Here is a 17,804-nt window from a genome sequence, read left to right on the forward strand (position 1 = left end):
TTCCATATTTCTTGTACCATCACTAAGGGCAGCTAGGTTGGCACAGTGAATAGAGCACTAGTCTTGAAACCAGGAGGATGGGAGTTCAAATCCAGCCTCAGACACTGAACATTTACTGACTGGGCAAGTCACTTAACTCTGATTACCTTTCATCCAGGGCCATCTCCAGTCCTCCAGTTTCATATCTGGCCACTGGACCCAGATGGCTATGGAGGAGAAAGTGAGGCCTGTGACTTTGCATAGACACACACACACACACACACACACACACACACACACACACATACATATCCAGTTCATGTGCTTGTCATGGTCTTCTTCAATAATGAAGGGCAAACATAATTCATCATTCTTCATTTATATTATTCACTCTTGTATTTTATCTTCCATACTCTGCATTTAGTTGTTGCTAAGTCATAACTCTCATGGTTATCATCAACTTGATGATTGTTGTCCTTCATAATTGAGGACCATGACATCATATGAATGATGACATAACTTGCATGTTATGTTGATTCATAATGAGAGAAGTTTTGCACAAAGACATCCTCTCACTGCCTCTTCCAGAACTGTCTTCACCCCATGCCCTGTAATAGGAAATAGGGTTTATGGTGATGACCTGGAATACAGTGGGAGACTTCAGCCTTTTAGATGGGGCTTTTCCCATATTATTGAGGTACCATGGCATTACCGTAATGCCAGGCAGTACAGTGAAGCTAAATTGTCTCTTGATGGCAGGGCGATTTTTTTTTTTTATGGCTCAGCCTTAATTCAGCTCTCATCATCCATTCCCTGAAATAAAAATGACTTCTTAATTGGCCTCCAATCTCCTCTTTCTAACCCTTCCACTTAGTTACCAAAATAATCTTTTTTTTTTTTTGGCAAGGCAAATAGGGTTAAGTGGCTTGCCTAAGGCCACACGGCTAGGTAATTATTATTAAGTGTCTGAGACCGGATTTGAACCCAGGTACTCCTGACTCCAGGGCCGGTGCTTTATCCACTGCGCCACCTAGCCACCCCCAAAATAATCTTCTTAAGGCAGAGAAATGACTGGGTACACATCACTGCTCAGAAACCTTGAGAGGCTCCCTGTTTGTTCTAAGATAATATACAGTTCCTTTCACTTTATATTCAAAGTCCTCCAAGGGGTTATCTCTACCTCTCCCATTTCAGCCTTATTTCACATTGTTCCTCTTCACAAACTCTGTTCTGACCGAACGGGACTACTAGTTGTTACCTGTTCTCAATATTCATTTCTACAGACTATGGTCTTGAAAATATATTTTTTTTTAGGTTTTTTGCAAGGCAAATGGGGTTAAGTGGCTTGCCCAAGGCCACACAGCTAGGTAATTATTAAATGTCTGAGACCAGATTTGAACCCAGGTACTCCTGACTCCAAGGCTGGTGCTTTATCCACTACGCCACCTAGCCGCCCCTTGAAAAATATTCTTGAAAAACATCCACTTCTCTTTCTGAGTATTTATCCTTCTTCAAAGATTAGCTCAAGTGCCAGCATCTTCCATGAAACCCTTCATAATCTTCCTACATAGAATCATAGGATTTAGAGCTGGATGGGGCCTTCTTGTTAGTCAGTTGTGTTTGACTTTTTGTGACCCTTGGATATGGCATACCAGTACTTTTCATAGGATTTTCCTTCTTTAGTGAATAAAGACAAAATGGATGAGTACTAGCCTTGGAATTAGGAGGGTCTGAGGGTCTGAGTTCATATTTGACCTCAAGCACTTACTAGCTGTGTGACCCTGGGCAAGTCACTTAACCCTTGCACCCAGGTACTATCTTCAATCACCCTGATTCTTATCTGACCACTGAACCCAGATGGCTCCAGAGGAGAAAGTGAGGCTGATGACTTAGCACAGCCCTATTCACTGAAATCCAGGTCCTCCTGACTCTAGGGCAGGTGCTCTGTCTACTGATCAATAAGCCTCTTGACCCTCAATTTTTTCATCTGCAGAACTGAAGTGATCCTGCCTTTTCCTTTTAAGGTTCTTGTGAGAATTAAATGAAATAATGCTTGTGAAAGTACTATTCCTCTGTAAAGCTGCAGAAGTAGTAGTAGTAGTAGTAGTCGTTGTCGTCGTCGTCCTGGGGCTTTCTTCATCAGTGAATACCCAGAATATTAAGATGACAAATCACTTTTGGTTTCTCAGTTCAGAACTTTACAGCCAAACTGTTCTAGGTGTTTATTTAGTATCAGTAAATACCAGTGTGCAATAGGTCAACTTGTGGAAATGCTTCATGATAATTGTTCTCACTTTCTCAGGCTAAGCCTGACCAACCACTCTTCAGTAGTCCTCTTCTCATTTACCTCTTAGCTTTTATTTTGGGGCCAGGTATGAAATGCAAAATGTTTTACCTATGTTGGACATCCAACCAGTCTTCATTTGGGCTACATGTTCTCAAATCAACAACAGAAGAGAATGTTAAAGGCACACAGCATCCTCAGTAGTTCAGGATTGCTGTTTCTCTTCCTAAAATTCCCTCCAGGATAGGAAGAAAAGAGCTTCCCTTCAGCCCAGCTTTTCCACTTGGGCTGCTGCTGAATTTTGAGTAAAACTTTATCATAAGTGACTTCAGTTTGTGCTAAGTATGACCTTGTCCTTCTTCATTCCTTCCTCTTTGCATTGCTGTCCCTATGCCCAGCAGGCACTCTCTTCTCCCTTTTTCTTAAAATCCCTGGTTTCTTTCAAAACTCAGCTCAGGTACCATCTTCTAAACCAGGCCTTCCTGAACTTTCTCACTTTCTCTACCCCTTTCCTCCCCAGCTTCCCTCTCAAATTATCCTGTATTTGTTTTAAATATATTGTGCACTTTTATGTATTTCATGTCTCCTCCAAAACAATGTCAGTTTCTTGAGAAAAGGGATTGTTTTATTTCTTTCTTCTACATCCTCAGGGTCTAGTACAGTGTTTGGCACACTGCAGGTACTTAATTCATGTTTTGTTCTCTTGGTTGAAACCATGCAACATTTTCTTTCTTCCTTTGGAAATTTGAATCCTTCTTTCATTTTTTCCCCCTCCTCCTTGCAGTGGACTGTTGGAGGCTCAAAAAATAAGAAAAAAGGAAAAACTGGGAAGATAGAGAAGAAGGGAACCATGAAAAAACAGACAAACAAAGCTGCTTCCTCGGGTAGTTCCGACAAAGATAGCTCAGCTGAGAGTTCAGCCCCTGAAGAAGGTAAGAGAAGATTCTCCAGGTCTAGTGGGTAAATTCGCTTCTCCACCTCAGTGTACTATAATTTCCACATTTTGTTATCTGTAGATGCTGAGTAAGTATGGTAGCAGAGCTCTCCTTTTCTTGATTACTCAAGACATGATAGGAAAAGTTCCCAAGGCTTCTCCCCCTTCTGTCCCTCTCCCCCCCCCCCCCCCCACTAAGCCAATCCCAGGAATTGCTCTAACTAGATTTTAATATGAAATTGCCAAGCTAGAATAATAATCTAAAATTTGCTTCAAAATACATTGCATTTTATAACTGATCCACAGACTTCATCTTGATAAATTGCTATTTAATGTATGCCTTTTTAAAATATCTACACATTGGTTAATTATTTTCTCTCTTCCTTTTCTATGCCACTCCTCTCCTGTTATGTTTTATTGTCTTTTAACTATGACTCATTGAGAATTCAAGTTTATTCTTTTGTGTTTAAATTTTCTTAACAGCAAATGGACAATCCTATACAGTGTCTGTGGTTTTATCAACTTCATTCAAATACATTATACTCTTTACATCTAGGATTTTGTTTCAGGTGAAGTGTCTGACTCCGACAGTAACAGCTCCTCCTCCAGCTCAGATTCGGATTCTTCCTCTGAGGATGAGGAATTCCATGATGGATATGGAGAAGACCTCATGGGAGATGAAGAAGATAGGGCCCGTTTAGAACAAATGACTGAAAAGGAGAGGGAACAGGAGCTGTTTAACAGGATAGAGAAGAGAGAGGTGCTGAAAAGAAGGTAAAAACCATGGTCTTGATTTTCTTTTGTTTTTCTCCTTCTCTTCCCCTGCCTTCAAACCCTACCTCCAAAGAGAAAGTAATTTTGGGAAATGTGACGGTTGCTATAGATTGTTTAGTCTGTGTACTAGTGATACTTTGAATTAGCTCTAACTCATAGGTTAGTTATGTTCTGGACCCTTGTCCTGCCAAGTCTGGGATAAAGACAAAGTGACATTCTTTCTGCATGGAATATGTCATAGCAATCTTTGATTTGTTCCTTATCTTCCCCTTGGACTTTTACTTTATTATAAATAATGTTCATCAAGATTCTTACACAATATTCTGTTTGGGATAGAAACTGATAGATATATTTGATTTGCTAAAGACAGTCATAAAATAATAAAACATATCTTTAATATTTCCAGATATCAGAAAAATTTAAAGCCCATTATTATATTATGGGACTCTTCTTGCTTTTGTAGCATTTACCAATTTTATCAATGACAGTGAATATATAGATGATCTGCTTATCAGATTTACAGATAACATAGAACTTTAAGCAGGAGTTGATGTACCCCACCCCACAAGTGATTCATGAATAGATTTCAAGGAGTTTGTAAACTTTTATGAGAGAGAAAAAAATAGATCCTTAATTTCAGTCTTTTCTAACTGGAATTTATCATTTCTTTTCATTATGATTGTGTGCAACAAGCATTATTCTGAGAAACCATCCATAGACTTCACTAGACTGCTGAAAAAGGGGTCTATGATACAAAAAAGAGATACCTAACAGGATAGATGAGTGTCATCTGAATCTTATTACTGTGATCATTTAATAGGAATAGATGCAACATTGTTTACTTAGGTTCTAAAAAGTCATCTTCAAGTACAAACTAAATGAGACCTGGTTAGAAAATAACATTCAATCAGGAATGACTTGGGGCAGCACTTTAATGAGCTCCATGTTCAGAATTGCATCCAAAAAAGCTATTGTATTGTTAAGCTACATTGGGAGACATAATGTCCAAGACTAAGAAAATGATCCCTCTCTACAAGTTTGAGCTTATCTATTATCTTGTGTTTAGTTATGCTCATTTTAGGAATGATGTTGACAAGCTGGAAATTATCCAGAGAAGGGCAGTAAGATGATGAAGATCCTTAAGACTGTACCATATGAAAATCTGTTGACCTGATTAGGAGTGTTTAACCCAGAAAAGATAAGACTATTATAGCTGTCTGAGAATAATTGACAAAAGTTGTTAAAAAAAAAAAAAAGGAAGACTTATGCTTGATAATAGGAAAAAGTTCTTATCAAGGTTATTAAGAAATGAAATGACTGTCCCAGGAAATATTAGTTTCTCCCTCATAGTTAGTTACAAGTAAAGGTCAGGTTTATTATGGAAGAGATTTGTGTTCAGGAACTGTATGAGCTGGAGAGATTTTTTACAACTTTTGAGATTTTCTGAGATTATTTAAAATGAACAAAATGATTCACAGTAGTTTGGTTTTACAATTTGACTTTTGAAATGCTTGCATTCTGAGGTTCAGTTAACAGTATTTTATTTTTTTTCCAGTTACAGGTAAAGATAGTTTTCAACATTCATTTTTATAAGATTTTAATTCCAAATTTTTCTCCCCTTCTTTTTCCTTCCCCCTTCCCAAGACAGCAAGTAATCTAAGATAGGTTATACATGTACAGTCATTTTCATTCTAAGCTGTAAGTGTATTCTTTCTCAAAAATTAAGTGTTTACCCTGATACTTTCCTGTTGTTTATCTATGGAATAGCTGACTGCCCTCTTGGCCCACTTTTCAGTATATTTAAGAGCCAGGGTGAAGTGTTTTTTATGTTAATTGAAAACTGATTGCAAATGCTTAGTTGATTCCATGTCCCCATTTTTGAATTTGAAAATATTTCTTTTCTCCTAGCAGGATGTTAAGACAAAATTAGATAATAATGAGATCATGGACTTAAAATAAATATAAGGAACTTCAAAAACTCATTTAGTTCATTTTAAGGGTGGCTAGGTGGCGCAATGGATAGAGCACCAGCCCTGGAGTCAGGAGTACCTGAGTTCAAATCTAGCTTCAGACACTTAATAATTACCTAGCTGTGTGGCCTTGGGCAAGCCACTTTTAACCCCATTGCCTTGCAAAAACCTAAAAGAAAAAAACCAAACAACTCATTTAGTTCATTTTAAGTACAGCTCTCTTATTTACTAATTTGAATAGAGCACAAGTCTTTTTCCACAGGTCTCCTTCCTATATCAAAATTTGAATTTCAGTCCATGAACATGTTTTATTAACTTTTATCTCTGTTTCATAGATTCTTTAAAATTCTTGAATTTTTTTACTAGGTTTGAAATAAAGAAGAAATTGAAAACAGCCAAGAAAAAGGAAAAGAAAGAAAAAAAGAAAAAACAAGAAGAAGAACAAGAGAAGAAAAAACTCACACAGATTCAAGAGTCCCAGGTAGGAAATTCATATATATTCTATGTCTATATTGTCATAGAAAGACAGTTGCTGAGAAACTTTTATTTAACAAGATTAATATTATGCTTGTGATATGTTCCATTTGGACCTGTTAAAATATTTTACATCAATTCTGTCTGGAGATATTTGTGGAGTTTTCTCTGGTGGTGGTGGTAGTGGTAGTTGTTTTCATCCCTATACATTATTATTTCTGACTTTGAAACTGTCCTTTAGGTTTCCCAGGATAAATCTAGGTATTGAGAAAGTATCATCAGAAGTCAAACATTTTTAAGTAATTTTTTAGGGGTGTGGAGAACATAGACACACATATTCTCATTGGTTTATTCTTTGTAGCTGCTTTTGCACTACAATGACAGGGTTGAGTAGTTGTGACAGATTATATGTGCGACTCTCATTGTATCACACTGCTGCTCAGTGTATTACAAATCCAAGTGACACAGTTATAACTCAACTGTGTTTCAATGTTATGAGGATTGTCATTCCATGACATTTTACTTTAATTTCTAATCCATATTCATCATGTCAAAACAGGAAAAGAAATGGAGGGCAATTTTTGTTGTTTTTTAAGTATATGGCCAATATTGAAATTTATATGGATGAGAAGAATCACTCTCAGTCACTATCACTAAATCCTGACTGGCTTTGGAAATTAGTTTTTGCTTCAAACTTGATGTATCTTAATGAATTAAATCTAAAATTAAACATCAGGGGCAGCTAGGTGGTGCAGTGAATAGAGCACTGGCCTTGGAGTCAGGAGTACTTGGGTTCAAATCCGACCTCAAGACACTTAATAATTACCTAGCCATGTGGCCTTGGGCAGGCCACTCAACCCCATTGCCTTGAAAAATCTAAAATAAAAAAATTAAATTAAACATCAAAATAATACAGTTATCCCTTCTACATTGCAACTTTCCCCATTGATGATGATATTTGCCCTTCATTCTCGAAGAAGACCATGACATCAGGGGGTGTGATACCATGACAAGCATATGAATTATATTTGAGTGGGGTGGGGGATGAGTGCTAAGTTACTGACCTCAGTTTCTCCTCCAGTGATCAGATGTGAATCAGGATGACTAGAGTTGGCTCTCCATGTAAGGCAGTCAGGGTTAAGTGACAAGTCCACAGGCACACAGTAACTGACTAGTGTCTGAGGCTGGGGTCAAACTCCTGGTCTCCTTGCTCCAAAGCCAGTGCTCTGTGCACTATATCACCTAGCTGCCCTTCCCCATTGTGGTTTGATATGTCATGAGTCAATCTGTGAAATGAAATGAAAATTTTGGAAAGTTTGTTAGAAGTTGCAGACAACACAGAAAATGTTTAGAAACTCAGAAATACATAAAACATAATGTATGGTGTTGTATAATATCAACATAGTTTATCTTTTAATACCATAATAATTCATATTCCTTCTCTAGTAAAAAAGGGAAGGTCAAAGAATTTTAAACAGATTTTCTGGAGCAAGGGGGTAATGCACCAATAAGCCCTGTGATATGGAAAGGATAACTGTAAACATGCAAAATTTTTGTTGAGGTAAAGTGAATTCAAAGAGAACTAATATTTGAATCAAAAGCAATGTTTTGAATTGCTTTTATACATTTCCCCGAGTGTCAAAAGTCAAAACAAAAAAGGCACTTCATTCTCACACAAATTTTCAATGAATATATTTTTTAAACTCAAACTGCAGTTCTAGCTGCAATTTTTGGACTTCAGGGCAAATGCAAAAGAAATTTCCACATTTCAAAATCCCTTTAACTGTGTAATTGAGGATTTTTTGCCTAATTTTCAATTGAAAATTATTCATCTGAGATGTAATGACTTGATAAGAGGCAAATATCAAAAAATCTAATAGCAACCTTTACATGCCTTTCAAAGTGAATATGCTTTATAAAATTATATGCTTATGGGTTGATATCAATATTTGACAATACTTGTCTCTTTGGAAAGATCTTTTTTAAGTTGAAGTATGTAAAAAATCTCTTTATGAATCAATATTGACATGAACTTTTGCAATCAGTTTTGATGATGGGAAACATTAATTTTGAACTACAAATAATTGGTTATTCCCAAATAAAGAATTCTGTCCTCCTTAGTATATCTGTATTGCAAATAAAAATAATAATGTTATTGTTATTATATTTTTTATTTTCTTAATAAACACTGAAAATTTGTTTTATCTCATACAAGTACCCATGTAGTTATCCTCCATTTTTCCTCTTGACTTGCAAAGCCTAAAATATTTACCAAATGACCCTTTATTCATTGAATCCTGACACAGATCTATTTTTCCATTCACTATAATAGTGAACATTATTGACACTCAGAAAGTCAGAACTAAACTAGCTTTCTGATTCAAGTTTCTGTTTGATTCTAGCTGTTTAGAAATCAGGAACACAAAAATGGCTTGTGAAATGCAAAAGAAATATTTATTACTCTACCTTGTTTGTTTACTTGGAGATGTGCTTTCCATTCAGATAAATTTTAAATTAAAAAAATAATAAATATAATTTATATAGTTTATAGTCTATAATTTCAAATACTATATATATTTTAAAGTAAAGGAATATGATTAATGCTATGTATGTGGAAATTATCCAATGAGATACTGATTTAAAAGCAAAAGACATGCTTATTTATCCCATCAATCTCCTAGGTCATGTCCCATAACAAGGAGCGTCGTTCAAAGCGGGATGAAAAACTAGACAAAAAGTCTCAGGCCATGGAAGAACTGAAAGCAGAGAGAGAAAAACGGAAGAATAGAACAGGTGAGACAGAATCATAGATGACTTTGAGCTTGATTTGACTGTTGGGTATGGCATCTAATATAATTTTCCATCAGTGCATCATTTCTAAGAGTCTAGTTAATTTCCCTTAGGTCCCCCAGATCCCAGATGAGATCCCAGCTATGGCCTTGAGACGCTTTGAAATGCTTACCTTACCTCATCTGTTGGTGCATTTCAAGTGTCTTGATTTCATCAAAAATAATGAGAAGAATACTAGTATGAGATGATCCATTTAAATTGTGTTACACAGAAACTTATTTTTTTATGACATTCATTAATGTAGATAATCCTCAATGCCTAGCACAATACCATAGAATCCTGAGAAAATAGGATCTGGACAATTTTGAGAATCTGCCTCTTACTTTAATTATGACATACTGCCCAAAACAGACATCTCTGCTCCCTTTCCCACTATGGTTTTCCATGAGTGACATTTCAGCCTCCAGTTATTATCAAGAACTAAGCCAACAATTCTCTTTTTCAGCTGAGCTGCTTGCCAAAAAACAGCCATTAAAAACAAGTGAAGTTTACTCTGATGATGAAGAGGAAGAAGAGGATGATAAGTCCAGTGAGAAGACTGATCGCTCATCTAGGACAACATCATCTGATGAAGAAGAGGAGTAAGTGGACAATATCTTAGTTTGATGGGCTCTAGTCAAGTGTGGCTGATAATGAGGAAGACCTACATGAACTTCCCAGTATGATGGAAATCTCTTGTTCCTGTGAATTTCCTATTTGAACTTCCTTAGTACATCTGAGCTGAGGTCTGCCCTTGGTCCTGGCATTCATACCCAAGGCACTTTGCCATCTGGCTACAGTAAATAAGATAACAGATTCTAAATCATTTTAAAAGTTTCTGTACTTTTCTGAGTCTATCATACCAACTTAGCACCTTCTTTTTCTCTTTTATGTTGGGGGGAGGTGGGTCCCTACCAGTGCTATGTATGGCAACTTATTCTTTCTTTACAACTCTTAATCAGGGATCCTTTTCCTAAAGCTTGCATTTTGGGGAAGAATTGCAGTTGTGTTTTTTTATTATTAGGCTAATAATCCTGAGCATATATTCTATTAAATTGAATTTATCTATTAGCACATTTTAACTTTTTTTGCACTTAATATATTATATTATATATTACATGTTATTTAATATATTATAGTTTGCATTATAATCTTGTCTCCCTTATTCTGTAATAAATTCCTTGAGGACAAGGACTATGCATATTTCAGTCTAGGTATCTCTGATGTCTAGTAAGGTGACTTAGATAGCATTGAACTGGAGTCAAAAAGATCTTAGTTCAAATCCAGTCTCAGATTGTATGACCTTGGGCATATCACTTCCACCCCTACTTGCCTCATTTTTGTCATCTGTAAAAATGGAGAAATTAAAACCTACCTCATAGTATTGTTATAAAATTCAGATTAGATAAATTTGTAAAGCACTTTGCAAAACTTAGTGTTACATCAATGCTAATTAGCTATTATTTTTAACAGTGCTTTTTGCATAATAGGCACTTTTTTCTTTGATTAAATTTAGGGATTTTGTATTCCTCAATTCTTTGTAATATATGATTAGAATGAATGCTTTTATCCATCCCAGGAAGGAAGAGGTCCCTCCAAAGTCACAGCCAGTTTCTCTGCCTGAAGAATTGAACCGAGTGCGGTTATCAAGGCATAAGCTGGAACGGTGGTGTCACATGCCTTTTTTCTCTAAGACAGTCACCGGATGCTTTGTACGAATTGGCATTGGGAACCACAACAGTAAACCTGTCTATCGGGTGAGCATTTGTTTCCTTGACTTCATGGGATCAAAAAGTAATATCAATATTCAGTGCCTGAAGAAAGTTGGGGCTTGTACAATGGTGATTTCTGAGAATAAGAGCTATACAGAATTATCCCAGTAACTGCTGTTACTGGATCAGAAGCTGTTCCAACATTTGTGCCTTAGTTGGAATGGATCTTTTTATTCCTTTGTTGTAATCATAAAATAGATTTCAGAGTTGTTTTATGCTGTAATGCCTTATGTTCCCTTCTATTGTTTAACCTTACATGTGAGCACAATAGAAAAAAATTGGCTTTAGATGTGTTCATAAATAAACTATAATAATATAAAATTATTGGGTATCCAAGAGAGATACCTCGGGACCTCTTGCTCTCTTGTTTTAACCCATGCAATCATTGAGGAAATCCCTCTCTGCTAGCCTAGGTACCACATATGACCCAAGGATAAATTCTTTAGAAATGTTTCTTTATCTTGAGGGCAAAGAAGAGGTTTATCTGAAGTGGACAATGACAATTTTGGCCTGGAAGGAAATAGAAATTTTTTTTTTCTTACTCAAAAACACTTGGAAGAGCAATGTACCGTAATGACTAGATGTCTGACTTTATAGTCAAAAAGACTGCATCTGTCCTTTAACATGTACAAAACTGTCACTACCCCATAAGTCATCTCTCTTAAGACTACATTTCAGACGAATTGCCACTCTGCATTAGTGAAGGCAGTTTTTATATAGTTTCCAATGAAATCATCAAAACTAAAATAATGAAAAATTTCCATATGATATAGATTGGGTGTCTGAGGCACCAAATGAATCACATCAGGAAAATAAAAATAGCATTAAATCTGAAATACTTGAGTCTCTAGAATTTGATACATTGGCCTAATTAGGTCCATTTCCCTTAAGTTTGTTTTCTGTTCATAATAATTTAGGGATCTAGCTCTATTTTGTTCCTGTCAGAATGCAATCAAGTTTCCTCTTTCTTAGTTTTATACATTAGAGAAATTACGTATCTAGAAATCTAGTTTATGTTTTTGACTGGTGCTTCCTTTGCTTAGGTTGCTGAAATCACTGGTGTTGTGGAGACAGCCAAGGTTTACCAGCTGGGAGGCACTAGGACTAACAAAGGATTGCAGTTGAGGTAAGGGAAAAAGGATTCTTTAAGGGGTTTCCTTCCCTTGTCACATTATACCTTCTGTCATTTGTTATGTTCAAACTGTTTAATGTTAGGGGCTAGAATTCAAGATAAGGTAATGAATAGTGTTAATATAGGCAAATGTTCGTATATGGGTGTGGTAGACGGCTTCTACTTTTCCTTGTCTATCATTCTAGAGATACATAAGAAAGTGCTTATCTACAGGTAGGGAAACTGAGAAATAGAGAAAAACTTGACTCATGGTGGCCAGCAAGTCATTAGTAAAGATTAGAAGTGATCCTCCCATTGCTTAGCTCAAAATCTTAATGTATTCTTATTTCCCTGACTGCATAAAAAGGACTAATATGGAGTGGGGTGAAGGAAATTTAGAACTTTAAGGAAAATGGTAGAATAATTCATCTTAAGAGAATCAAAACCAGTCAAGACTCCACAGGGTGGTCTCATTTGGCTGATGGATAAAGACAGGTACGGTAGGAGGATATTGTTCTTACTTCATTACCTATTTTAAAATGAGAAAAACAAGTATTGTCAACTTCTGCAGTATGCATCCAAGGAAGTACTTCACTTGAATTGATCTGAGTTTTTAATAATGAGGAATGGATTACTCTGCTGCTTCCCTTCTCTAACATACACATTAAGTATAAATCACAAGCCATATAAGACTGTTCATGTTATTTTTGGCCAGGTTTCACTGTAAATTTTCTTCCACTGGGGTGTACATACAACATGGAGGGGGAACTTCTTTACATCACATGAATGAATAAATGTTTGAAAGGAAAACGCACTTAATTGTGCTAGCTTCTGTCCTAAGTAAGGGCTGGGGGTGCCTGTTACATTCTGAGGCAGCTAGGTGGCACACTGGCCATGGAACAGGAGGGCCTGAATTCAAATTTAGCTTCAGATACTTAATAACTTACTTAGGTATGTGACCTTGGACAAGTCACACTTAACCCCATTGCCTTGCAAAAATCCAAAAGAAAAAGTTTATATTCTAATAAGATAACACATAATGACATTGTAGTTACATCTGATATAGGTTAGGTATGTGTAACATATTTCCATACTGATCATGTTGTGAAAGAAGAATCAGAATAAGGGGGCGGGGATCAAGAGAAGGAAAGAACAAGATAAATTTTAAAAAGTAAAAATAGTATGCTTTAGTCTACATTTGGACTATAGCTCTTTCTCTGAACCATCATTCAGTCTTAACTACTCTTTCTTTGTTCTTTTTTTTGTAATGTTATTTTGTTTTTTCAATTACATGCAAAGATGGTTTTAAACATTCATCTTCTTGTAAGTTTTTGAGTTTAACATTTTTCAGTGACAATAGTATGTTTTGGCTTGCATTCAGAGCATAGCTTTTTTTGTTTTTAGATTTTTACAAGGCAAACGGGGTTAAGTGGCTTGCCCAAGGCCACACAGCTAGGTAATTACTAAGTGTCTGAGATCGGATTTGAACCCAGGTAGTCCTGACTCCAGGGCCGGTGCTTTATCCACTGCGCCACCTAGCCACCGGAGCATAGCTTTTTCTACGGATGTGGATGGCATTTTCCATCACAAGTCTTTTAGAATTGTCTTTTATCACTAAAATGCTAAGCAAGCTAAGTCCATCATAGTTGATCTCTTACTCATGTTCAGGATATAAACAATTATACATGTACCCACATTCTGGTATTTTACTATTTGATACCCATTCCAACCTCCCTGTACCCTCCCAAAAGAAAATTCCTTTTCTGATATTAACATATTAAGTAATAACTTAATCATTCTGCTTGTTTCTGTGACTTTTTGAACTTCTTTTCTGTTTAATTGCTTTTATGGCATTTTTTTTTCACATTTTTCTGGTTAGTATAATTCTACTTCCTTTATGGACTTTATAAAAAAAATTGTTATTCTTTGAAATGCTTTATATTCGGGGCGGCTAGGTGGCGCAGTGGATAAAGCACCGGCCCTGGAGTCAGGAGTACCTGGGTTCAAATCTAGCTTCAGACATTTGATAATTATCTAGCTTGTGGCTTTGGGCAAGCCACTTAACCTCATTTGCTTTGCAAAAAAAACCCTAAAAAAATAAAAAAGATTTCTTGAAATAGGATGTCAAAACTTTTTTCAGTCATAGTATTCCATTAGTTCAATGATTCTTTTTATTTATTTGTTTATTTTGAATTAAAGATTTTATTTATTTTGACTTAACAATTTTTCCCCTAATCTTACTTCCCTCCCCCCCACCCCCACCCCCCACAGAAGGCAATTTGCCAGTCTTTACATTGTTTCCATGGTATAGTTCAGTGATTCTTAATATTTTTCTCCTTGATCTATTTTATAGGTGAGTTGTTTTTGCTATATTTTGCTGCTTTTTTCCCCAACTGTTCTTCATTTTAATATCTTGACTGCCTCCAGGACTCATTGATTTCTATTTGATCCATTTTCATTTTCAGGGAGTTTGTTGCTTGGACTAGATTTTTGTGCCAACCTACTAATTCCCTTTTCCCATTCTTTCTTCCATAGCTCTCATTTCTTTTCCAATTTTTTTCTTCAAGCACTCTCATTCCATTTATAAAACATCTTTTTTTTAAAAAACTTCATCTCTACAAGGAATCGTACTTGAGTATATGCTCAATCTATGGTTTTTCTCTGATATTTTGGAGACATTTTTGTCTTGAGGTTTCCTGCCATTATGATAGCTTATTATATGATTCTCTTTTTGTTCTTCCATCCTACTTCCTGTCTTTGGACCTGATAGATTCTGTGGAACTTCTGAAGAAAAGTTCTGAGCTGGTCTCAGTGTTGTTTTCTGAGTTATCAAGTATTTTGTTATTCCAGAATCTCAGGGACAGGCTGGAAAGCTTTCAGTCAGAGCCTACTCTGATTTGTTGTTCCCTGATCTGAGCTCTAGAAGTTCCTGACTTGTGTTTGGGTCTGAGCAAGCTTGATTTCACCCCCTTATCAGCCAGGTGGAAAGTCAGGTTGATTCACAGTGGCAGAATTGCAGACTTCCCTTTAGTCTGGAATTCTTGCCCTGGTTATTCCTTTACATGCAGAGATAGATTCTGGAAGTGATGCCCTGCTTCTCCTCAGTTTTATTGCTGATTTGGTATAGTTAGAAGAGGACTGGAATTAGAGTCCCTAGAATCTGGCTCACAATCCCAGAATTGACCCTTGTCACAATCAGTCTCTGAATCTTTATTTCCTTATCCTTAAAAGGAGGTGTTGAACTTGAATGCTAGTGATCCAGTTCTTAAATGATCTTGCTGTACATCAAATGCATTAGTAACCTGCCACAACTTGTCTCCATTTTCTTTGGATTCTTCAAAGTTTATGATGTTCCATAATTCACGGCTCTTTAGCATCACCAGAAAAATAGTAGATGTTAAAAAATGGGGTTTTGTGTCTAGAAATATTTTGCTATCAATAATAATAAAACCCCTTGCATTTAACTGGTTTGGTTTTTAAACACAAAACACATATTTCTTCGCTTGTCTTTTGCTTTCCTTTTCAGATTGCCAGTGCTTTCCTCAGTGGCACCTCCTCAGCCTAAGGCATTGTGTTAGGACTTTAGTGAAGCTATCTCTATCCTCTTATCTATCTGTGACTTTCTACCAACATCTATCTTTCTACTCAGAAATAAACGCATATACAATACAATCATTCTGTGCTGGTTGGGGAATGAATGAATAAATTGTAATTTACTAATGTAGTGGGGTATTGCTACACTATTAAAAATACTAGTAAAGGGGCAGCTAGGTGGCATAATGGATAGAGTAGCCAATAGAGCACCAGCCCTGGAGTCAGAAGGACCTGAGTTCAAATTTTACCTCAGACACTTAAATAACCTAGCTGTGTGACCTTGGGCAAGTCACTTAACCTGTTTGCCTTGCAAAAACAAACAAAAAACCCACTTTGTGGTAAAGAATAAGAAATTAGGAAAAAATACAAAATAAATAAGTTCTTGCTTTTTAGTGTAAGTATCTTATTTGAGTTTGATAATTTGACTTTTTCCCCTCCTATTTTTATTTGTTGAGATTATCATACCCCCCAACTGGGGGGTCTAACAAGAGACAAAACCACTTTCTTCTCCATTGTTTGTCCCATTCTGAAGGCAGGAAGGTACTAGGACTCTTTGTTCCACATTGACTGATAGAATTTGTCGGAGATTATATTAGGGCGACACGATCACCATTTATATTATGAATAGAGCTTTATTATTATTATTATTGTTATTGTTACTATTGTTGTTATTATTATTATTATTATTATTATTATTATTATTTGGTCTTAGGCATGGCAATGACCAGCGAGTGTTCCGCCTCGAGTTTGTTTCAAACCAAGAGTTCACAGAAAGTGAATTCATGAAATGGAAAGAAGCGGTAAGTTGATAGACTTTAGGTAACTCAAGATGTAACAGTCAAATTTAGAACCTTTCTTGACATTTTGTCTTTTTTTTCCCCTGGGGGCAATATTCAGATGTTTTCTGCTGGCATGCAACTGCCTACTTTGGATGAAATCAACAAGAAGGAAATGTCTATTAAAGAAGCTTTGAATTATAAATTCAATGATCAGGATATTGAAGAGGTGAGAAGCTGATAACCCCAGGGACTGGCAGTTCATCAGGGACCAATGTCTAATAAGGGTTAAGATTTTAGACTCTGCTCGATTTTGAGGTCTGACACTTAGCTATTTGTTTTCTTAATGAATGGGGGGAAGACCAAAAAGAAAGTCGAAGCCAAATTAAACAAACCCAGGGTTTGGGGGTGATCTGAGTGCCTGACTATTCTGCCATGATTTTCCATCTCCAAAGCATTTCCTGAAGTTCAATCCCATCATCTGCTCCCTATAGTTCTGCAGAGGTTTTTTTTTGTCATCTTCAGTTTTTGTAGTTTTCTCTTAGGCAGCAGCTAGCATTACAATCCTAGACCCACAGGATACTGCAGAGCTTATTGGTATACACTCCTTTTTCAGACTGTCCCTGAAACTTCTCCATAGCTCAGTCAGCACCAGCCTAACCCTTGGAATGAACTCTTTTTTCTGTGGGGCCTGGCTCAGCCCTAGGAAGAGAAGCTGCTTCCAGAAAGGACATTGTTTATCTCATCTGCAAAGATAATTTTAAAATAACAAGACTCTTACCTCATTCCTGATGTCTCCTCCTCTCCGGTACAGATTGTAAAAGAGAAAGAGAGATTCAGAAAAGCTCCACCCAACTATGCCATGAAAAAAACGCAGCTTCTGAAGGAGAAGGTAAGGGATAATTCTTAGGCTGAACCTTGGACTTCCAAGGTGTGTTAAGATACTATGGAGACAGAAACTACTGATGTTTTGTGGAATAAGGGGCTTGGGAAAGGTTCTGAATTTATTTGCTAAGCATTTAGCATATCCTGACTGCAAATGTAGATTCAGCTGAGTCCCTTTCACCTCCACAAATTAATCAAGGTCATTTTATCTATAAACATGTGTTCCTTCTCCTTTGCTCTGTTGAAATTCTGTACTCTCAAGTTTCATGCCTATGAAATCAACTCCTGAACTAGTTGGAGGTAATGCTGATCATTAGAACTAGCAACATAAAGTAGTATTGGCAAGCAGGGATAAATTGGATTTTCTTTATGTTTTCCAGTGGTAACATTAAAATCGTATGTGTGTCTGTCTGCTTGGCATT

The 17,804-nt window shown here is 36.4% G+C and overlaps 1 protein-coding gene across 1 annotated transcript in view; it reads left to right on the plus strand.

Moving 5' to 3' along the window:
• RTF1 (RTF1 homolog, Paf1/RNA polymerase II complex component) overlaps positions 1-17,804 on the plus strand; it is a 44,044-nt gene that overhangs the window by 22,480 nt on the left and 3,760 nt on the right. Inside the window, exons 3-12 of the mRNA XM_074235136.1 lie at positions 3,048-3,195; positions 3,767-3,971; positions 6,308-6,422; positions 9,097-9,208; positions 9,711-9,846; positions 10,824-11,001; positions 12,060-12,142; positions 16,434-16,521; positions 16,619-16,726; positions 17,312-17,389. Of these exons, the coding sequence (XP_074091237.1) occupies positions 3,048-3,195; positions 3,767-3,971; positions 6,308-6,422; positions 9,097-9,208; positions 9,711-9,846; positions 10,824-11,001; positions 12,060-12,142; positions 16,434-16,521; positions 16,619-16,726; positions 17,312-17,389 (1,251 nt within the window). The remainder of the gene's footprint in view (positions 1-3,047; positions 3,196-3,766; positions 3,972-6,307; positions 6,423-9,096; positions 9,209-9,710; positions 9,847-10,823; positions 11,002-12,059; positions 12,143-16,433; positions 16,522-16,618; positions 16,727-17,311; positions 17,390-17,804) is intronic.

The sequence above is a fragment of the Macrotis lagotis genome, chromosome 4, assembly GCF_037893015.1.
Source record: "Macrotis lagotis isolate mMagLag1 chromosome 4, bilby.v1.9.chrom.fasta, whole genome shotgun sequence".
In the NCBI taxonomy this organism is placed as follows: domain Eukaryota; kingdom Metazoa; phylum Chordata; class Mammalia; order Peramelemorphia; family Peramelidae; genus Macrotis; species Macrotis lagotis.